This window comes from Rhinatrema bivittatum, chromosome 2, assembly GCF_901001135.1.
Source record: "Rhinatrema bivittatum chromosome 2, aRhiBiv1.1, whole genome shotgun sequence".
Classification (NCBI taxonomy): Eukaryota; Metazoa; Chordata; class Amphibia; order Gymnophiona; family Rhinatrematidae; genus Rhinatrema; species Rhinatrema bivittatum.
This window is the reverse complement of record NC_042616.1, coordinates 575,170,036-575,193,468: the sequence shown is the minus strand read 5'-3', so window position 1 is coordinate 575,193,468 and position 23,433 is coordinate 575,170,036. Positions and strand designations below refer to the sequence as shown.

The window sequence follows — 23,433 nt, the reverse complement described above, 5'->3', positions numbered from 1 at the left end:
ACCTTTCCTCATTCAGAAATCTGGTGTTTGAACATCTCTGATTTTCCAACATCAGACTTTTCCTCAAGGGAAGTCACATCAGGAGTCATCCAGAGTATGAATCACAATGAGAAGAGGGAAGATCTTTGGAGACCCACAACTGGATCTCCACCTTTGGGGCACAGGACGCCAGCTGAGGTTTTGTAGAACTGGATTCTTGGAGGTAAATATTCAATGGCCATTTAGATGGATAACTCAAAAGTTATCCATCTAAATGGCACAATAGGCATATTCAGCCACATATCCAGCTAAATTATAGCTGGATAAGTTTAACTGAGGATGTTCGTTGGGACATTTATCTCACTGAATATCTAGTACAAGTTATCCAACTAAGATTAGCCGGATAAATTGCCCACTAAATGGCCAACTGAATATTGGCTTCTTGATGACCTCAGGTATGATTTTTCAGGATTAAAGGGATCTCCCTCACAGTTAGGATATGCTTGCCCAGTTGGTTCACTTGCCAATTCACAACAGGAATAGCAAATATCATCCCAGACTCTAGTACCAGGAGCACATACACAGAGGAAAAAAAAGGAGAGTCCACTTTGTAAACATACCAGTGTGAGCTCAGCTGTAATTTGGAATCAGTTAATTACTTGATTGGACATTCATTTATTTTGAAGACATCATAGTAAAATATAAATTTAATACCCAAACTGTGTCCTGCTTGCTTCCTGTGGCACCAGAGTGAGGAGTTTCAGTGGTACATAAGGGAAAGGGATTCACTACACTACCTGGACCATGAAGCTCATCCTTTCCCACTTGGATAAGAAGATTGGAGAAATGGCAACGAAGTTAGTCCCTAGAAATAAATTCTTTTATGGTCTCTCAGGATAGAGTATATCCATGAAAAAAGGTTACATTATGAAAAGAGGTTCTGCTACGCTAATGTTGGTTTCAAATTCAAACTGGATAGGGACAAACCTGAAGAAAAATATGGTGACCATAACTGCATCTACAAAACATTTTCTATATCGGAATGTGAAATTTATTTGAAGTGTCTGAAAGAAAATATATCTGCATCCTTATACTACAGTCCTAGTGATGTGCATGAAAGACCTTTATTGCCTCTAGGATCAGTAGGCCATAATTATATTTAGGAAATCAAGTATGAGTTGCCTATTCCTAATCTGGTAAAAGCCCCAAGGATGAAATCATGGTTTATTTTTTTTTTTTTTTTAACCAGTTATTCTTAACTAAACTTTGGTATGGAAAGTTCCATTAATTATTCCACTTTATGGCTGCATAGTTTACTGCCACAGATCTGAAAGGCAGGCATTACTAGTGTAATCACAAGAAGATGCAATATCTTTACCTGCAGTGAATGAAATCAGGAACAGGATTGTGTTGACTAAATGATGCTGCATCCAAGTTCATGCAAATTTCCACATTATCTCCTGCCATGATTCTCACTGCAGCCATATTTTCATCTTCAAATGTTTGCCTCTGTAGGGATGCACACAGCAGTAACATAAAATCATCTGCCAAGATGAAGACATTACATTGAGAAATTAGTCAAAGCAAAGGTACACAAAAATAAAACGTCTGTAAATAAAACAAAAATGCAGAATGTTGCTGAATACCTGTTTTAAGCTTTTTTTCTGAAAAAACAGAAAATCAAACTTAAGTAAATAAATATATATATTATGAATGTCATCACTTTTTGTAGCCAGTGTATTGGCTCAGCATTAGCAGATGGGTTAAAATAAGGTGTCAGCTAGCATATCAACTGACTAGTTGTATAAATAACACAGAGTTGGCAAAGGGATCCCAGTAGTTTATATCAATGCTTAATTATGACTATATAAAGTGTGTGCAAACACTATGCCATTTTATTTTCTTCCACAAATATTACTAAATCCTGTCCATTAAGGCTGATTAGTGCAGTCCATTATAAATGACATTTAAATATTTTTCCCCAGAAAAATTCTCCCCTCCCCCAATGCAATGCACTGCCAATACATTGCAAATGGGTTTTTACACCTAATGAGTTGACATCTCATTGACTCCTACTGTAAGCATCACAATCCTCTGGATGTAAAATTTAATGAAATTTGTACTATATGCTGATTATGAAATGGTAAGACAAATGTCTGTGCTGTGACTGTTTACCAAGGGATCCAAGAACTGCTGATTTTCAGGCATAAAGATAGAGATAACAGATAAAACTAACAGCTACTCCATGTTGCAGGGATTCTTTTACTATCCATAATCTCATCTTGCTCACTACTGGCTCTCTATCTCTCCAAAGCAGTCAGGGAAATGACCCCAGGTTTAATATATCCCTATAAGCACATTGTTTTTCAAAGACTGAAAACATGGACTTCATTCCCAGTAACATTACATTGCTCTTCTTACTGACTGCCTTCCTTTAAATATGTCGTCTTTAGATGAAGGATGTTCAATGAAATATTATTAAATAAATATATAGATAAAGTAAAGTCCTAGGCCTCAGTTATTCTTCAGCAGTGATGGGACCATTTGCCTTCTTGCCTTACCAACCACCAAATCATGACAACACTGAAAAATAAAGTACACCCCATTCTTCTTGTCACTTAGTAGTATTAGTATTTGATGTAACAACATTCTTCTGACATTGTGCACACATCTCTGGATTTAGAAGTGTCATAAAAGCACTCATTGAGCAACCAAACTTAATATATGGGTTTATGCTTAAAACTTACCCTAAAAATTGTTGGTATATGCTTGCTGAAAATTTTCCCTTGCATACTAAAATGTCACTTAATAAGTGATACACTAAGGGGTCAATTTTTAAAGATGCGCACGCCTGTCCATGTGTGTGCAGTTCCCAGCGCACGCACATGGACGGGCTGATTTTATAACATGCGCATGCCAGCACGCGTTCTAAAATCTGATGGCCACGTACACATGCACGCGTGGATTTTAAAATCCTCGCGTGCATGTGCGGGCAGCACATATAGGGGGTGAATTTTCGTTAAATACACGCGGCGACACAATTGGACCTTCCTCAGTTCCCTCCCAGTCCGCTCCAATTAAGGAGCGGACTGGGAGGGAACTTCCCTACCCCCCTACCTAAACTTCCTCCCTCTTCCCCTCTCTTCCTCACCCCCTAAACCTAACCTATCTGTTCCAAATTTTTTTATTTATTACTCACTGCTCCTCTGAAGCAGCAGTAATTGCCACGTGCTGGAGGCCAGCTAGCGTGCGCTTCCCCAGAACAGAGGTTAATGGCCGCTGTCTCAGCCGGCTTCCATCCCATCCCGCCCTGCCTCTCTCCGCCCAGACCATGCCCCCCTGGCCCACCCCTGTTTCAGGGCCTAGCCCTTTAGAAAATGCACATGGCATGCTCAGGGCCCAGCCACGCATGTAACTGCCGGTATTTGCTCATGTGGCCCTTTGAAAATTAGTGCTTATGGTTTTTTTTAGAGTGTGCACTAAAATTGGCTAAATAGTGTTGGATGTGTGCACGCCAATTATTTTGTTTTGTTTCATTTTGGGAAGGGGGCTCTATTTTTCCTTTTCTTCTTTTTCCATCTTCTTTTGTTTCATTTTTCATTTTTGTGTATGCCATTTGCAAATATAACACACAAAATGCAAATGACATGCACAAAATTCATCGTGTTATTTATTTATTCATAAATTTATATTCTGCCTTTCTCAATAAAATTGTACAAAGCAGATCATAATGATCAACATAAAACATGTAATACATTATACATTTAAATACCATAATACAGAAAAACATCTGACTCATATACGTACATAAAAATCAATCTTTATTTTAAAAACTCACATAATAAGTGTGCATAATTTACAAACATCATACACAAAAAACAAAAAAGGAAATGCAAATAAAGCAAATTGTGTTGGTATTTTTTTGTTTTGTTTTGAAATGACAAAGAAGATCCTATTTTGTTGTGTTTTTTTATGTTGTTTCAAAATTAATGCACATCCCTAAATAATGGACCTTACACACTCACCCAAAAAAGTATAGGGTCTAAATGCTATGTCCACTAGACTGCTAAATAAAATGTGATAGCTAGAAAAATTGCATGCATGGGCTAAACTGAGTAACATCAGTTCTCTTTTTCTCTTGGTTAATTCCCTTGGTTCAAACCTATATAAAAATTTGACCGATACATGGAGGTGGTTATCAGTGATGAGGAGACACATGAAAGAGCAACTGGTCCCCAGGAGAGGAGGGGAAAGGAGAGCAGAAATTTCCAGGAATAAAAAAAAATAGGCATCTCCTGTCTTGTGTTGTGTCGTATAATCCTTTTGTGTAGGAGCTTTTCTTTCTTTGCCCATTGTTCCGGGTCTGTCGGTGAGAGTGTACATTTCTGTCCATCAGTCTTCTATGATAAGGTTCATGATGTGGATTGGTGAGAAAACAGAGCAGGCAAAGTGCAAGTGATTGCGTGTAAGTGGTTGTGAAAGGAACATGAGAGATGACAGTGTGGGTAGGTGTAGAAAGAAAAGAAAAGGTGGAAAGGGAGGAGTGATAGAGCCAGGAGGAGAGTGAAGGCTAGAGATGTGAATCGTGTGATCGATCATCTTAACGATCAATTTTGGCTGGGGGGGGGGGGGGGGAGGGAATCGGATTGTTGCGGTTTTGTTTTTTTAAATATCGTGTAAATTGTAAATCGGGGGAGGGCGGGAAAACCGGCACACTAAAACCCTAAAACCCACCCCGACCCTTTAAAATATATCCCCCACCCTCCCGAACCCCCCCAAAATGTCTTAAATTACCTGGGGGTCCAGTGGGGGGGTCCCGTGTGATCTTCCACTCTCGGGCCATGGGTGCGTTGATAGAAATGGCGCCGGTGCCACCTTTGCCGCAAAGGTAGCACCGGCGCCATTTTGGTTCCTGTCCCCCGACGTCACGAGCGTAGGAGATCGCTCCTGGACCCCCGCTGGACCCCCAGGGACTTTTGGCCAGCTTGGGGGGGCCTCCTGACCCCCACAAGACTTGCCAAAAGTCCAGCGGGGGTCCGGGAACGACCTCCTGCACTCGAATTGTGTTGCCATAATGAAAAATGGCGCCGGCCATATGGCCGGCGCCATTTTGCAATACGACAATATGGCCATACGGCCGGCGCCATTTTGCACACATATGCCGGCCGTATGGCCATATTGTCGTATTGCAAAATGGCGCCGGCCATATGGCCGGTGCCATTTTTCATTATGGCAACACAATTCGAGTGCAGGAGGTCATTCCCGGACCCCCGCTGGACTTTTGGCAAGTCTTGTGGGGGTCAGGAGGCCCCCCCAAGCTGGCCAAAAGTCCCTGGGGGTCCAGCGGGGGTCCGGGAGCGATCTCCTATGCTCGTGACGTCGGGGGACAGGAACCAAAATGGCGCCGGCGCCATTTCTATCAACGCACCCGTGGCCCGAGAGTGGAACATCACACCGGGACCCCCCCACTGGACTCCAGGTAATTTAAGACATTTGGGGGGGGTTTGGGAGGGTGGGGGATTTATTTTAAAGGGTCGGGGTGGGTTTTAGGGTTGTTTTAATGTGCCGGTTTTCCCGCCCTCCCCCTTCCCCTCCCCCTTTCCCCGATTTACGATTTTTGATGATAAATCGGGGAAATTCCTATTATATATCGCCTCTAATGATTTTTGACGATTTAAAATATATCGGACGATATTTTAAATCGTCAAAAAACGATTCACATCCCTAGTGAAGGCTATAGGAAGGAAATCTTCTGTTGTTTAGGAAGAAGCATCAGGGAAGGGAAGCCTTCCAGTGGTGGAGTCAGGTCTGGATTTGTCAATAGACACACTAGGCTTGTTCCTAGGGCGGCAAAAATTTAGGAGGCAGCAGGCTGGCTGATGATATACTGCCTTCCAATTATGCTCAATCTCAATTAGCAGAGAACAGCCCTATGTTTCCGGATATAGCCTCTCATTTCCCAGGCAGCCTGAAAGGAATAGGATGAGGGGAGGCAAATCTTGAGCAGAGTCAAGGGGGATCCTTTTGGAGAGGTTAGGTAGAGTTGACTGGGGATCACTGGGGCGTGAGGACAGAGGACAGAGGACTGACTGGGGAAAATATTTGTGTGTGAGAGAGAAGGCTAAGAGGGGAAGGAACAATGCTTGTGATGTCAGATAGAAGGTGCCAGTTATGAGTATTTCAGATTGGATGGGAGATTGGAGAGGGGATACAAGGGGAAATAAAACCAAAGCACCTTAGGGTCACCTCCCCTTCTCCCATCATTATCAATGCAATTCAGATTCCTTCTTCCTTGACTTTAGATTCTAGCCCTCAAATTCTGGAATCTCCCTTCCTCCTACCTCTCCTATCTCCTCAGATTTTGGAACCCACCTTAATACCCTACTCCCTTCTCCCCTTACTCAATCCCAAAACCTCCTGCCCTCTCCTTCCTCTTCCCCCATCTGATTCCTGATTCCATCCCCACCCCAACCATTTTTCCTCAATCTTCCCCATCTCCCATCCTCTTTATCCCCAGTCTTCCTTCACTCTCATCCCCCATCCCCAGTCCTCTTTCCTTAGCCTTCCTATCCGCAGTAACTCTCATTTTCTCTCCCCAACCCTGGAACTCCCTCTCTCCTTCTCGTTTCCCCATCCATGAGATCTCTTTTCTCTACTGATGCTTGCGATGTCCTTACTTAATTAAAAAAAAATTATACAGACACAAGCAAGGTTGGAAAATTACTTCAATTTTATAATATAAAAGATGGAAAAGTTTTCCAATGTGCTTCAGAATTTTCTTATTTTTGCCAGAGAATCTACCCATGAGCTGCCTCAAGATGAAACTGTTGTCTGACCTTGTAGTAGAGGGTGGTGGCATCACCAGCAGTGCCTGCTCACAATCACCACGTGACAATAAAATATTTTCAACAATCGATATCGGGACATTAAAAGAAGCATCCAAGAAAAGAGCACAAAGATCTGTTGCCAAGGGAATGAGCTAGTGTCTGAGCCTGTTGTTCCTGTCCTCTTTCTGCTCCACAGTCTCTATGTCTCTGTTCATCTGTAATCTCTTCTCCAACTCCCTTGCCTCCTTCTCCACCCTTCTCTATTTCTGTCCCCTCAACATCTTCCTTTCTATCACTTTTCTTTGGCCACCTCCTCCTCTCTCTTTCAATCTATTCCTCACCTCCATCTCTCCCCTGTTCTGTATTTCACTCCTCTACCAACCAGTGGCATAGCTAAGGGTGGGCCTAGGTGGGCTGTGGCCCACTCACTTTGGACTCAGGCCCCCAAATCAGGTCTGCACAACACCAGAAGAGGCCTGAAGAATGTTCACCGTGGATCCCATCATTGCCTTGGCTAAAGAAGGAGAGGGCCAAACAAAACAAAGCCACCATGGGAGCTCATCCCTGTGGCAGCAAAGAAGATGACCCACTAAAACAAGGCTAATACAGGAGCCCATCCTCATGGTGGTAAAGAAGGCCAACCAAAGCAAGGCTGCCAAGGGAACCCATCCCCACGGCAGTGAAGAAGGCAGCCCGCTGATGCAAAGCCACCACAGGAACCTGGACCCATGGTGGTGAAAAAGAAGGCCCACAGAACTCCACAGTATGGCCATAGTGGGACTCCATTCTGTAGCGGCGATAGAGAGGGCTCATCAAAGCAAGGCTGCCACAGGAGCCCAGTCCTGCAGCGGTGAAGAACAAGGCCCGCCAGAATAAGACCGCCACGGGAGCCCATCCCCGCAGTGGCAGAAGAAGGGGATTGGTGGTGAAGCCCAGTGCATATATGTGAGAATGGGAATCTGGGTTGTGTGTGTGTGAGAGAATGGGGAGTCTGGGTATGTGAGTGAGAGACTGAGCTTATGTGCATAGTAGAGCATGTGAGATTGAGAGCTTGGGTGTATGTGAGAATGAGGGCTTGTGTTTAAGGGAGTCTGTGAGAGAAAGCATGAGCTTGTGTGTGTATGAGGGAGGAGGGGAAGAAGATAAGAGAGAGAAGAAACAGAAAGAGAAGAGTGATCCTGGAGAAGGAATTAGGTAAAGACTGACAAGAGGAATGTGGAAAAAAGAAACAGGGACTAACTGATTAGAAAAATAAAAAGATCAGACAACAAAGGTAAACAAAAACCAAAAAAAATATATTTTTAGGTTTTACAAACTGGAATATCCCAACTTTGGGTATGTGCATTTCTTATATTTTTGTAATTTGCTCTTTAGAGTTCCACTGATCAGATTCTGGTTTCTCAGGCTATTTTGGTTTTGTTTGCATGTTTCTGTTTCTAATTTGTAGTACCTTATTTGTTGCACTGGAGGTGGACCCTTGGCCTGGTGCAGGATTGGTACGGCCCTCTGGTCGGACTCAGAGAGTACCTGCCACCAGGAGGCGGAGCACAGGAGGAGACAGAGGATAGCTGGAGCTTCGCCAATAGCAACCCAGGATTTTCGCAGGTTGAGCCCTTGGGTACCTGGGCCGCCTGGTCTTAGGTGGGCCACGCAGGGTCTCCTAGAGAGGAAGCACAGGGGAGTGCCCACCACGAACAAGGGTGTGCAGTCGATGTCCAAGCAAGAATGTCCAGAGGTTGCAGGAGGCCAGAAAAGAGTGTCCGAGTGGATAGCGAGGATCAAAGCCAGAGTATCAGTCCAGAATGGTCAGCAGAAGCAGGGGTCAGTATCTGTAGTCAGTCCGGGCATAGTCAGATCAGGCAAAGGTCAGGTTCCAGACAGCGATCAAGCATAGTCAATCCACAGGCAGAGGTCGGTTCCAGGCAGTGATCAGGCATAGTCAAAGTACAGGCTGAGGTTGGTTCCAGGCAGCAGACAGACGTGGTCAGGAGCAAGCAAAGGTCAGTACCGTAAGATCAGTCCGAAGGGTACTACCAGGAGAGACCCTGGAACAGGAGGCGCTGGAATAGGCAAACTAGAGAACACCGGAGTGTACGACCCAATTGCCAAGGCAATGAGCTAGTGTCTGAGCCCTGTATTTATACAGGGCTCAGGTGACGTCAGAATCGGGTGCCGCCCGAGGGTTTCCTGCGCTTGGCCCTTTAAGTTTGCTAGAGTTCTGCACCTGCGTGCTAGGGTGCAGGGCCGACGCAGAGGAGCACTGTGAGGTGGAAGGCCCCGATAGGCCCGGGGACGCTCGTGGATGCCGCAGTCGAGCAGAGCTGGGATTGAGAGAGGAGCTGGTAGACTGTTGTGCCAGGTGAGCAGGCCCGGTCGTGGTACCAACGCGGCCAGGAAGTGCAACAGTACCTCCCCACCCCCCTTCTAGGCCTTCCCCTTACCGGCCTGGGCTTCTCAGGATGGGTCTGGTAGAACTCCACGAGGAGGTCCTTGTCATAGATGTGGTGAGAGGGCTCCCAGGAGTTCTCTTCCGGCCCGAAGCCCTCCCACGACAGGAGGCATTCTCAAAGGCTCTTCGTCGCCGGACATCAAGGACCTCCTTTACCTGGAGGATGTCTTCAGGTTCAGTGGTGAGTTGGGTAGGAGCAGGAGACCTTCGAGAAGGCCATGTCAAGACTAATGGCTTTAATAAGGAGACATGGAATGTGTTGTGGATTCCCATGGAGGTGGGAAGTTGCAGCTGGTATGTGACTGCTCCTATGCGTCGGATGATTGGGAATGGTCCAATGAACCTGGGAGCCAATCGTTGTGAAGGCAGACGTAATCTGATGTGTTTAGTTCTGAGCCAAACTTTCTGGCCTGGTCGGAACAGTGGTGCAGTGCGACAGTGAGCATCAGTGAAGCGTTTGGCTTTCTCGGCAGCCTGACCCAGTCTCTCATTGACCTAATTCCAGAGATGGCGAATCGTCAGTGCCATAGACTGGGCTGCCAGCGAGGGTAAGGAAAGCGGCACTGGTAGAGGCAGGTGTGGCTGGTGACCAAATACTACTGAGAAGGGTGAGACATCAGTGGCAGAGGCGACGTGGGTATTGTGAGATAACTCAGCCCATGGCAAGAGGTCAACATAGTTATCCTGCTGATTATTGACGTAACTTCGTAGAAATGTCTTCAGGGAGCGGTTTGTCCTTTCGGCTTGGCCATTCGCTTGAGGATGGTAGGCCGACATCAGGTTCAGAGTGAAATCAAACTTTTTACAAAGGGACTTCCAGTATTTGGCAGCAAATTGTGGACCACGATCAGAAACAATCTCTCTGGGTATCCCATGTAGGCAGAATACATTTCTTAGTAAGAGTTTTGCCAGTTCAGGAGCAGAGGGAAGGCTTTGTAGTGGCACAAAATGGGCCATTTTTTAAAAACGGTCGATAATAACCCAAATGACAGTATTGCCCTTTGATGAAGGCAGATCAGCTATGAAGTCAGTAGAGATGCTTGACCAGGGTTCTGTGGGAGGAGTACCCATGGATGGCCAGTCAGGGGTTTTTGCTGCGCACAGATGGAGCAGGAGTCCACATAATTGCAAGAGTCTTTTACCATGTTAGGCCACCAGTAATGTCTTCTCAGCATCTCGAGAGTCCAAGCCCGGCCAGGGTGACTTGCCAACTTTGAGTCATGGGCCCAGCAGAGTATGCACTCCCGAAGGCGGTGTGGGACCACCATCTTCCCAGCTGGTACCATGTGAGTAACTGCGAGGGATATACAGACTGAGTCGATGATGTGCCTAGGAGTTTTGGGCATATCTTCTGGTTTGAGGGAGCGAGAGAGTGCATCCATACGGAGGTTCTTTGTTGCAGGATGGTATCAGAGTTCAAAGTTGAAATGTTCAAAGAACAGTGCCCAGCGGGCCTATCTGAGATTCAGTAGCTGAGCTTCCTTTAAATGTTTGAGGTTCTTGAGCTCTGTGAATATCATAAACTTGTGCTGTGCTCCTTCTAACCAGGGGCACCATTCTTGAAGGGCCAATTTTACAGCTAAGAGTTCACGGCCCCCAATGGTATAGTTTTGCTCCTCGGCAGAAAACTTGTGCGAGTAAAAGGAGCAGGGTACTAAGGCCCCCTTGGAGGAATAGCGGAAACGTCAACTTCGACGACAAAAGGGCGGTTAGGATCTGGATGACGGAGACATGGACCGGTGCAGAAGGCCTCTTTCAAGGCGTGGAAAGAGATTGTGCCTTGGGGCTCCAAACTTGAAGGTTACTTCCTTTCCTAGTCATGGCCGTGAGTGGAGCAGGTAGCATGGAGTAGTTAGTGATGAAGTTTCTGTAATAATTTGTAAATCCGAGAAATCTTTGTAAGGTGCAGAGGCCTACTGGCTGGGGCCAGTCTTGAATGTCTTGGAGTTTCTCAGGGTCCATGGTGAAGCCACGATTGGAGATGATATAGCCCAAGAATGGAAGGCGGGTCTGTTCGAAAATGCATTTCTCTAATTTTGCGTAAAGGTGATTGTCTCTGAGGCACTGGAGGACAGTTTGAACATGAGAGTGGTGGGACTTCAGGTCTTTGGAAAAGATCAGTATATCGTCCAGATATACCATGACAAATGAGTAGGTTCGGGAAGATCTCATTCATCAAATGCTGAAAGACGGCAGGGGCGTTAAAAGTCCGAAAGTCATTACTACGTACTCGTAGTGGCCGTCCCTCATATTGAATACGGTCTTCCAGATGTCCTCTGGCTGGATACGTACAAGATTGCATGCCCCTCGGAGATCTAACTTTGTAAAGATATGGGTTCCTTGTAGGCGATCAAATAGTTTGCTAATGAGTGGCAGAGGATAATGATCCTTGCGAGTTGCGGCATTTAGCCCACGATAGTCTATGCAAGGACGTAAACTGCCATCTTTCTTCTTCATGAAGAAGATTCCAGCTCCTGCCGGAGGGTCTTATAAATCCTTTATTCAGATTCTCTTTAATATACTCTGACATCGCTTGGGTCTCCGGAAGCGAGAGGGGGTAAGTTCTACCCTTTGGAGGCATGATGCCTGGTAGGAGCTCAATGGGATAATTGAATTCTCAGAGTGGAGGCAGGATGTCAGCATTTTGTTTAGAGAATACACTCTGAAGTCGAAATACGGAGCAGGTAACCCGGTAAGGGTTGTAGAGTTCAGAACGGTAACTGCTGGGGACACCTGTCGCAGACAGCGGTCCTGACTCTGGGGTCCCCACTGAGTTAAAAGCAGGGTTGGCCAGTCAAATTGGGGTGTGTGTGTACCTGGAGCCAAGGAAGTCCTATGATTACCGGATGCGTGGAACGTTTCAGGACTTACAAGGAAATTTCCTCATCATGGAGGGTTCCCACGGAGAGGCAGAAGGCCATGGTGCAATGAGTAATGCATCCAGGGAAATGCTCTCCCTGGATTGATGCGATGCGAAGAGGTACTTCCAGAGGTTGAAGTGGGATCTGGAGTAGTGTGACGATATCGTCCAGGATAAAATTGCCACTCGCCTCAGTATCCATGAGTGCAGTAGTGGCAAAGGAGCGGGATTCCCTAAAGAGGGACATGGGGAGTAATAATTGGGGGCCAGTAACAGTAGGGCCCAAACTCGGGACCCCCACCAGGCTCAGGCTTTGCAGTTTCCGGACGTACGGGGCAGACAGTACCTGTAGTCAGTCTGGGCGTAGTCAGATCAGGCAAAGATCAGGTTCCAGGCAGCGATCAAGCGTAGTCAGTGTACAGGCAGAGGTCAGTTCAGGCAGCGATCAGGCGTAGTCAATGCACAGGCAGAGGTCGGTTCCAGGCAGCGATCAGGCATAGTCAAAGTACAGGCTGAGGTTGGTTCCAGGCAGCAGACAGACGTGGTCAGGAGCAAGCAAAGGTCAGTACCGTAAGATCAGTCCGAAGGGTACTACCAGGAGAGACCCTGGAACAGGAGGCGCTGGAATAGGCAAACTAGAGAACACCGGAGTGTATGACCCAATTGCCAAGGCAATGAGCTAGTGTCTGAGCCCTGCATTTATACGGGGCTCAGGTGATGTCAGAATCGGGTGCCGCCCGAGGGTTTCCCGCGCTTGGCCCTTTAAGTTCACTAGAGTTCTGCATGCAAGCGCTAGGGGGCGGGGCCGAAGCCGAGTCTCGGCGTGAGGAGCGCTGTGAGGTGGAAGGCCCCGATGGTCAAGCAGAGCTGGGATTGAGAGAGGAGCTGGTAGATGGTCGCGCCAGGTGAGTAGGCCTGGTCGCGGCACCAGCGCAGCCGGGAAGCGTAACATTATTTCTGTATTAGGTAAGGGTTGGTCTGTGTGCTGCCTGTTAGGGATGTGAATCGTTTTTTGACGATTTAAAATATCGTCTGATATATTTTAAATCGTCAAAAATCGTTAGGGCCACGATACAATACCAATTCCCCCGATTTATCGTCAAAAAATCATAAATCGGGGGAAGGGGGAGGGCAGGAAAACCGGCACACTAAAACCCCCTAAAACCCACCCCCGACCCTTTAAATTAAATCCCCCACCCTCCCGAACCCCCCCCAAATGCCTTAAATTACCTGGGGGTCCAGCGGCGGTCCGGAACGGCCTCCTGCAATTGAATCATGTTGTCTTCAGCCGGCGCCATTCTGCGCCGCCATTTTGCAAAATGGCGGTGCAAAATGGCGGCGGCCATAGACCAACACGATTCGACTGCAGGAGGTCGTTCCGGACCCCCGCTGGACTTTTGGCAAGTCTTGTGGGGGTCAGAAGGCCCCCCCAAGCTGGCCAAAAGTCCCTGGGGGTCCAGCGGGAGTCCGGGAGCGATCTCCTGCTGCGAATCGTTTTCCGTACGGAAAATGGCGCCGGCAGGAGATCGACTGCAGGAGGTCGTTCAGCGGGGGTTCCTGTACCATATCCCACACCATACAAGATCAAGAAGGGCGATTAGTTATGGTTGTAGGTACTATTAATGGTCAGCAATTCACGATTTGCTCCATCTATGCTCCGAATACGTACTCCCATGCCTTTTATTCATATGTCTTAACTCAGCTCGTGACCCATGCCCAAGGTTACATAGTAGTTGCGGGAGATTTCAATTTTACTCATGATCCACAATTGGATAGGTCGCCGCCGGGACTGGCCCCCAGGGGACATGCTGAGAAGGGAGCTGTTTTTTTGTGTCAGGAACTTTCTCTGCTCGATTCTTGGCGCACACTTCACCCCACAGAGCGGGATTATACCCACGTATCGCGAGCCCATGTAGCCTTCTCCAGGATAGATTACATACTAACACCTCAGGATGGATTTCAGGCCCTTATTAAGGCGGCCATAGGGTCTCCAGCAATATCAGATCATGCGCTGATCTGGGTAGAGCTGCGGTTTCAAACCAAGGAACCTAATGAAAGGTTCTGGAGGTTCCCCAGTTTTCTAAGTGCGGATCCTGAGTTTAAAGAATTCCTCTCCCAAAAATGGAAGGATTTCGAACTTAATAATCACATACATAAAGAAAATTCTCACCTGTACTGGGAGACGGCTAAGGCAGTGATGAGAGGTGAACTTATTTCTTATATGGCCTCACGGTCTAAACGACTCAATCATAAAATATTACAGTTAGAATCCCAACTACGTGATCATAAGAAAAGTATGACCTCTCATCCCACAATAACCCAGCATAAGATGTATTTTAGTATATTGAGAGATATAAATTGTGCTTTACATCAAAGGGCCCAACAGGCATTCCAGACAGCTGAAAAGAATTTTTTTAAATTTGGTAACAAAGCGGGTAAATATCTGGCATCGTTGGTGCGTGCCCACAGAGGAAAGACTTTTATTCCCCTAATGAAAACAAAGGATGGGCAAACGGCCACGTCCCGTAGGGCCATATGTGAGACATTTCGAGTGTTTTATGAATCCCTCTATACAGACGATATTCCTGGGGGGGCTAAGGAGGAGAAGGATTTTTTTCAGGATCTTCCTCTACCGTCTTTATCGACTTCCCAATTGGCATTTATTAATAGACCCATTATACCTTTAGAAGTTTCCAATGTTATCGCCTCAAGTAAAAGGGGTAGGGCTCCCGGCCCCCATGGCTTCTCATTCGATTTTTACAAACTCATGCAATTACAAGTAGCTACTCCCCTTACCATCTTTTTCAATGATGCTATTCAAAAAGAGTCCCTTCCCACCCATTTTAATACCGCTTATATCTCGGTTCTCCCTAAGCCGGGAAAAGACCCACAGCAACCAGCCTCTTACCGTCCCATCTCACTTTTAAATTGCGACTTAAAAATATTGGCTAAAATCCTAACAGACAGATTGGGGCATTTTTTATCCGCGCTTATATCCAAGCATCAAGTGGGGTTTGTCAAGAATAGGCCGGCCTGCACTCATATTATACGACTGTTAACTGCTATGGCAACTTCTCTCCATAATAAGACTCCTGCTTTAGCCATAGGGTTCGATTCTGAGAAGGCGTTCGATAGGGTCTCCTGGCCTTATATGTTTTCCTGTCTTCAGAGATATGGGTTTCAAGGTAACTTTATGACCTATCTATCACTCCTTTACAGAAATCCTAAGTCCCATATTGTGGCCAATGGTTACAAATCGGAGGCGGTGCACATAGGGAGGGGGGTCCGGCAAGGGTGCCCCCTCTATCACCTTTACTGTACATTTTGGCTATTGACCCGCTACTTAGAAAAATAGCACAGACCCCGGACATCAGAGGGTTGGGATCTCCTGATCATGAGTTCAAGATAGCCGCGTTTGCTGACGACCTCTTGGTCTATATTACTAACCCCCACAATTCCCTACAGTTGCTGTTAGACATTCAAAAAGCATACGGGTCATTTGCAGGACTGCGGGTGAACCGAGATAAATCTGAGGTTCTGGATGTCGGAGGCAGAGTGCGGGGGACATGGATTGGAACGTTTCCGCTCAAATGGGTCCAGGGAGCCATGAAATATTTGGGTATTAGAATCCCTTCCTCCCTATCAGATCTTTATAGGGAGAACATAGACCCTCTCCTAGGTACCACGAGAGCTTCCTTGGAAAGATGGGGGTCCCTCCCACTCTCACTCTCAGGTCGAATACACTTATATAAAATGATGATCTTACCTAAATGGATCTATATTTTTCAAATGTTACCGGTCTGGCTTACCCAGAGGCATCGTCGAGCACTCCATGCGATGTTGCGGAAATTCTTATGGGCTGGCAAACATGCACGTATCGCATTGAGGTCTTTGATGACGCCATTTGAGAAAGGTGGCCTGAACTGTTCCGATATTCGGATGTATAACCTAGTGGCCCTTATACGGCATCTCAAAGATATGCTGGAAGACACCACTTATTATACCCCACTAATAGACCTCCAGAACTGGTTAGGGATAAGTTCTTTCAATGCGCTAGTTCAGCTGCCCGCAATACATCTGCCCCCGTTGATAGCGGCGCAACCATGGATACAGTCCTGTCGTAGGGCGTGGGTCTTCCTATGCAAACAACTCCATCTATCTTCCAGAGTAACGGCCTTCTTGACTATATGTGACCATCCCTTATTTCCTCCAGCGCAAACACCCTCGGTCTTTCACAAGTGGAAGAGTAAGGGGTTGCAGTGGATGTATCAATGTTATTCCCAGAGCACGGGGCTTTTGTATGCCTTCTCAGACCTGCAGACGACCTATGATCTCCCTAATACAGACCATTATGCATATTATCAACTGCGGCATTTCCTAGGAGCACAGGGAAGATGTCTTGCACCTTCTCCCCCTTTTTGGGCCTTACATAAACTGGTAGGGGCAAAAAAGCTTAACAAACCAACTATAGCCACTTACAGACGGGCGTTGCAAGAAGCGACAGATTCAGGAGATGTCGCCTCTCTTTATGAGAAATGGGGAAAATGGCCCAAATTTTCGTTATCTTTATCTGTTTTTCTTAAGTGTTTTAAGGCTATACCCACCTGGTCCGAAAGTGTTCTGTACAGAGAGCTACAATATAAATTTTTACGGTATTACTATATGACCCCAACCCGGGCTTTCCTAGCTAAGGTCAGCCCCTCCTCTACCTGCACGAAATGCAAACAGGGAGAAGGCACATACCCTCATTGTTTTTGGTCTTGCCCAGTGATCTATGCTTTCTGGTCGCAGGTTATTCGTACTTGCGGACAACTTTTACAGAGGGACCTTCCGATGAACCCAATGTGGTGGTTGTTTGGGGTGACACAGACGAGCTCACCTAAACCAACAAGGGACGAGCAATATTTTATCTGTAAGGCAGGGCTGATAGCCAAGAACGTGATCCTTGCTGGTTGGGTGGGTGAGGAGGCACCCCGACATGAACACTGGTTCACGTTGTTTATCAAGCTCTACACTCTAGAATTTTGCAGCGCCAGAAATACCTCGTCTAAGCATAGACTGGACGTTGAAACAATATGGAAGCCCTTAAATACCTATCTGCGACCCACCATAAGTCCTTCCCGGTAGCATCCAACTCAGGGCCTGAGCTCCATGTCTCCCAGGGCTCAGTGACAGCTCAGTATATGTCAGCACTTGAGCACGTTTGATGGCGCTTTGCACAGACACATTAGGGTTAGGGGGGGATAGGGATTACATACCGGGCTATGACTTGTCTATGACATTTATTCGGGGGGGTGGGGGAAGAGAGGGGGGTCTAGGCTGGCAACGGATCGTTCAGTATCCTCCTTTTGACTCATTCTTTATAATCCTACATTCTTGGCTTAAGAGTGGGATTATGGTTTGCGTAAGGACGAGCTGCCGGTTCTGTCTTCAGTAAGTAAATATGAAGTCTGTTGTTGGGGGTTGTCCTCCCTTCATATCTTGTTCATGGCTAAGCCCACCAAGAACTGACTGTGTGTCGTGCACTGGTATCTTCCGTATTATATGTTATATGTTATTTGTTACTGGAGAGATATAAAGGAGACCACCAGAGGCGGATTGTTCAGTGCTCTGGAGGTCATATTTTCCCTTTTTCTGTTCTGTACTGTTTGCTATGTCTATGATGTTTATGAAAATGCAATAAACATATTATACAAAAAAAAAAAAAAGCTAACAACTAGTTCGAGGCAGGTGTTAAATTCTAGGCCTTAGCCAGCACACATTAAATAGCATACGTAGGACAGCATATCAGACTACTTCATTTGTATAGAATGTACTTTTATTTATATGCACATCTATGCAAATGTAAGGGCATAATACTACCATAGTGATAGCAGGATACTATCGTCCACTTGGACAAAATGATCAGACAGATGATGAAATGCTAAGAGAAATCAGGGAAGCTAACCAATTTGGCAGTGCAGTAATAATGGGAGATTTCAATTACCCCAATATTGACTGGGTAAATGTAACATCAGGACATGCTAGAGACATAAAGTTCCTGGATGGAATAAACGATTGCTTCATGGAGCAATTGATTCAGGAACCAATGAGAGAGGGCTATTTTAGATTTAATTCTTAGTGGAACACAGGATTTGGTGAAAGACATAACGATGGTGGGGCCACATGGCAATAGTAATCATAATGGGCCAGATTTTCAAAGGGGTATGCCCCCGAAAACCTGGCCCAAACTCCCCTGCGCGCGCTGAGCCTATGTTGAGTAGGCTCGGCCGCACGCGCAAGCCCTGGGACGCACGTAAGTCCTGGGGCTTTCCTGGGGGGGCATTCCGGAGGGCGTGTCGGGGCGTGTTGCAGCCGGCGCGTTATCGGGGGCATTCCAGGGGCATGTCGGGGGGGGGGGGCGTGTTGCAGCCAGCGCATTATCGAGGGGGCGTGGCTGCGGCTTCCGGACCAGACCCCGGATTGGACCCTGATGCGCCGGTGGCCGGCCCAACACACGCAAGTTATGTGAGCAAAAGAACGCATGAGGGCACATTTATAAAATCTACCCCAATATGATCAAATTTGAACTAAAAACTGGAAGGGGGCCAATAAATAAATCTACAGCTCTAACACTAAATTTTCAAAAGGGAAACTTTGATAAAACGAGGAAAATGATTAGAAAAAAACTGAAAGGTTCAGCTGCAAAGGTTAAAAGTGTTCAATAGGCATGGACATTGTTTAAAAATACAATCTTAGAGGTGCAGTCCATATGTATTCCACACATTAAGAAAGGTGGAAGGAATGGTTAAAAGGTGAGGTGAAAGAGGATATTTTAGCCAAAAAATAATCCTTCAAAAACTGGAAGATGGATCCATCAGAAGAAAATAGGAAAAAGCATAATCATTGTCAAGTTAAGTGTAAAACATTAGTAAGACAGGAGAAGATAGAATTTGAAATGAAGTTGGCCATAGATGCAGAAACTCATAATAAAAACTTTTTAAACTATATCAGAAGTAAGAAATCTGTGAGGGAGTCAGTTGGACCGTTAGATGACCAAGGGGTTAAATGGGCTCTTAGGGAAGATAAGGCCATTGCAGAAAGACTAAATGAATTCTTTGTTTCTGTGTTAATAATGAGGATGTTGGGGAGATACCAGTTCCAGAGATGGTTTTCAAGGGTGACAAGTCAGATGAACTGAACCAAATCACTGTGAATCTGGAATATGTAGTAGGCCAGATTGACAAACTAAAGAGTAGCAAGTCACCTGGACTGGATGGTATGCATCCCAGGGTTCTGAAGGAACTAAAAAATACAATTTTGGATTATTTGTTAAAATTTGTAATCTATCATTAAAATCATCCATTGTATCTGATGTCTGGAGGGTGGCCAATGTAACCCCAATACTTAATAAGGGCTCCAGGGGCAAAATCACAGAGCATATAGAAAGACATGGTTTAATGGAACACAGTCAACATGGATTTATCCAAGGGAAGTCTTTCCTCACAAATCTGTTCATTTTTTTGAAGGGGATAAAGGTGAACCGGTAAATGTAGTGTATTTGGATTTTCAGAAGGCCTTTGACAAAGTCCCTCATGAGAAGCTTCTAAGAAAACTAAAAAGTCATGGAATAGGAGGTGATGTCCTTTCGTGGATTACAAACTGGTTAAAAGACAGGAAACAGAGAGTAGGATTAAATGGTCAATTTTCTCAGTGGAAAAGGGTAAACAGTGGAGTGCGTCAGGGATCTGTAATTGGACCGTACTTTTCAAATGATCTGGAAATGAATAAGACGATTAAGGTTATCAAATTTGCAGATGATTCAAAATTATTCAGAGTAGTTAAATCAGAAGTGGATTGTGATAAATTGCAGGAGGAGCTTGCAAGACTGGAAGATTAGGCATCCAAATGGCAGATGAAATATAATGTGGACACGTGCAAGGTGTTGTATATAGGGAAAAATAACCCATGCAGAAGTTACACGATGTTAGGTTCCATATTAGGAGCTACCACCCAATAAAAAGATATAGGCATCAAAGTTGATAATACATTGAATTCATAAGTTCAGTGTGCAGCAACAGTCAAAAAAGCAAATAGAATATTAGGAAATATTAGGAAGTAGGGATGTGAATCGTTTTTGAACGATTAAAATTATCGTCAGATAATTTTAAAATCGTCCTAAATCGTTAGAGTGCACGATACAATACAAATGCCCCCGATTTATCATCAGGGGCATTTGTATAGTATCGTTAAATAGGGCACGGGAATTATTTGGGGGAGGGCGGGAAAACCGGCACACCAAAACAACCCCTAAACCCACCCCAACCCTTTAAAACCAATTCCTTACCCTCCCCCACCCTCCCGAACACCCCCCCCCAAAATGTTAAATTACCTGGTGGTCCAATGGGGGGGGGGGGGGGTCCCGGCGCGATCTCCCGCTCTTGGGCCATCGGCGCCATTTTGGCTGCCACTAATTAAAATGGCGCCGATGGCCCGATTAAAAAAAACAACCCATCCGACCCTTTAAATCAACCCCACTTAGCCTCCCCCACCCTCCTGACCCTTTTTTATTAGGGAGGCCCACGCCGCTAAAAAAAAAAAACCCACCCGACCCTTTAAATCGACCCCCCCAAAACTTTTAAAATTTACCTGGTGGTCCAGGGGGGCCTCGGGCAGAGATCTAGGGGGGCCTCGGGGAGAGGAGAGATCCAGGGGGGCATTTCCCGTTCCCAGGCATCAGCTGTTCTAAAAAAAAAAATGGCGCCGATGCCCCTTTGCCCTTACCATGTGACAGGGTATCCGTGCCATTGGCCGGCCCCTGTCACATGGTAGGAGCACTGGATGGCCGGCGCCATCTTTAAAGATGGCGCCGGCCATCTTTACTCATCAGCCCCTATTATACTATAAAGATGGCGCCGGCCATCTTTACTCATTAGCCCCTATTAGGGGCTGATGAGTAAAGATGGCCGGCGCCATCTTTAAAGATGGCGCCGGCCATCCAGTGCTCCTACCATGTGACAGGGGCCGGCCAATGGCATGGATACCCTGTCACATGGTAAGGGCAAAGGGGTATCGGCACCATTTTTTTTTAGAACAGGTGATGCCTGGGAATGGGAAATCTCTCCCCGAGGCCCCCCTGGATCTCTCCTCTGCCCGAGGCCCCCCTGGCCCACCAGGTAAATTTTAAAAGATTTTGGGGGGGTCGGGAGGGTGGGGTCGATTTAAAGGGTCGGATGGGTTTGGTTTTTTTAGCGGCGCGGGCCTCCCTAAAAAAAAAATTAGCGATGTGAATTGGAATCGGAAACGATTCCAATTCACATATCTTAACAATCAGATTCCCCCCCCCCCCCCCCCCACAGCTGAATCTGATCGTTAAGACGATCTGGCACACGATTCACATCTCTATTAGGAAGGGAATGGTGAATAAAATGGAAAATGTCATAATGCCTCCGTATCGCTCCATGGTGAGACCGTACCTTGAGTACTGTGTACAATTCTGGTCATTGCATCTCAAAAAATATAGAGTTGCACTGGAGAAGGTACAGAGAAGGGCGACCAAAATGATGAAGGGGATGGAACAGCTACCCTATGAGGAAAGGCTAAAGAGGTTAGGGCTGTTCAGCTTTGAGAAGAGATGGATGAGTGGGTATATGATAGAGGTCTTTAAAATCATAAGAGTTTTAGAATGGGTAGATGTAAATCGGTTATTTACACTTTTGGATAATAGAAGGACTAGGGGACACTCCATGAAGTTAGCAAGTAGCACATTTAAAACTAATCGGAGAAAATTCTTTTTCCCTCAACGCACAATTAAACTCTGGAATTTGTTGCCAGAGGATGTGGTTGGTGTAGTTAGTTTGGCTGGGTTTAAAAAAGGTTTGGATAAGTTCTTGGAGGAGAAGTCCATTAACTGCTATTAATCAAGTTGACTTAAGGAATAGCCTCTCCTACTACTGGCATGAGTAGCATGGGATCTTCTTAGTGTTTAGGTACTTGCCAGCTTCTTGTAGCCTGGTTTGGCCTCTAATGGAAACAGGATGCTAGGCTTGATGGACCCTTGGTCTGACCCAGTTTGGCAATTTCTTATGTTCTTATCTTCTAGAACTGGTTTAGCGAGAATGCTAGGGTTTTAATGCACAGTATGCTTTTCTGAGTGCACACTAAGCTCTAGTGCAGGGGTGAACAAATTGGAAGCGGGCACCCTGGGAGGGGGGGCCTTGAAAAATCCTGAAGGGGGGGGGGAGGTTACTGGCTGCCCAATCAAGAAAGAAGAAAATTGCTGTGCTGTCGAATCTCAGTGCTGTGGCGGCACTGCAATTTCAGGAGTAAGGGAGCTGCCAGAACATTGTGATATTGTTGTAAGCATGCCCCAACTTAGCCATGAGTCTCTTTCACTGGGCTAGGGAGATAAGCTGCCTCTGCTATGGTGGGCCCAGGTGTGGAGTTGCTTACTTTGTGGCAGAACTGGACATGGGAACAGCCATTGCAGTGTTCCACAACCCAGAAAGGTCTGTCAGCTTCAGACCTCATCATGGGAGGAATTCCTGCTGCTGCCAGGTCCCTAACCAGGGTGAGAGATCACAATTCCTGCCTACTGAGAGAAAAGAAGTAGTAAGGGGGATGGAAATGGACAAAGAAGCCACAGAGAATGAGGAAATGGAGGGGAGAGAGAGGGAGGAGATGGGGAAGGGAGAATAAAGGTAAAAAGTTTTAAAAAGTTAATTAAGCAAATAAAAGCAAGAGAAAATAAAAAAAAGATGAGGAAACTAAGAATAATTAGTGAAAACAGTAAAAAAGCAAAAAAGGTTGGGCAGGGTATGTTTTTCTCAGCTCTTGAAAAATGATGGCTGGCACCTAAAGTTTTGAAAACTTTTCCAGCCCTTACCATTGTGGTGTGTGGCCTAAGTGCCTGGGTGTAGTGAGGAGCTCTTGTCTCTGTTTGTCTGGTGGTCTTTGGTCTGTGTCTCTGTAATTATGCACAGGTAGTTTTGATGGGAAAGTTTTCTAAGGGAAACTTATGTACGTACTTTCCTTTGGACATCTGTGTAACTTATGTGAGTATTTGATTTAAAATGTGTGTCGGCTGTTACAAACTTACCCTCAAATTGAACACTGAGTGCCACTGATTGCCACTGATTTTCAGCAGTAAAACATACCTAGACCTGTCCAAGATTCCCTTTCTACATATGAGTCTGTGCCTAGGGAAACTAGCTTTTGTAGGCTGTGATACTTTTTGACAATGCAAGTCCCCAAACTGCTGCCTGTGGGCCATATCTTGCCTATGGTTGAATTTCATCTGGCCCAGTAGTGGCAGGAGGAGCAGTGGGGAGCATGTTCTG

General features: G+C 45.9%; 1 protein-coding gene across 1 annotated transcript in view; it reads right to left on the bottom strand.

Moving 5' to 3' along the window:
- Positions 1 to 23,433, bottom strand: part of PIEZO2 (piezo type mechanosensitive ion channel component 2) — a 1,301,103-nt gene that overhangs the window by 411,083 nt on the left and 866,587 nt on the right. Inside the window, exon 25 of the mRNA XM_029587157.1 lies at positions 1,358 to 1,523. Within this exon, the coding sequence (XP_029443017.1) occupies positions 1,358 to 1,523 (166 nt within the window). The remainder of the gene's footprint in view (positions 1 to 1,357; positions 1,524 to 23,433) is intronic.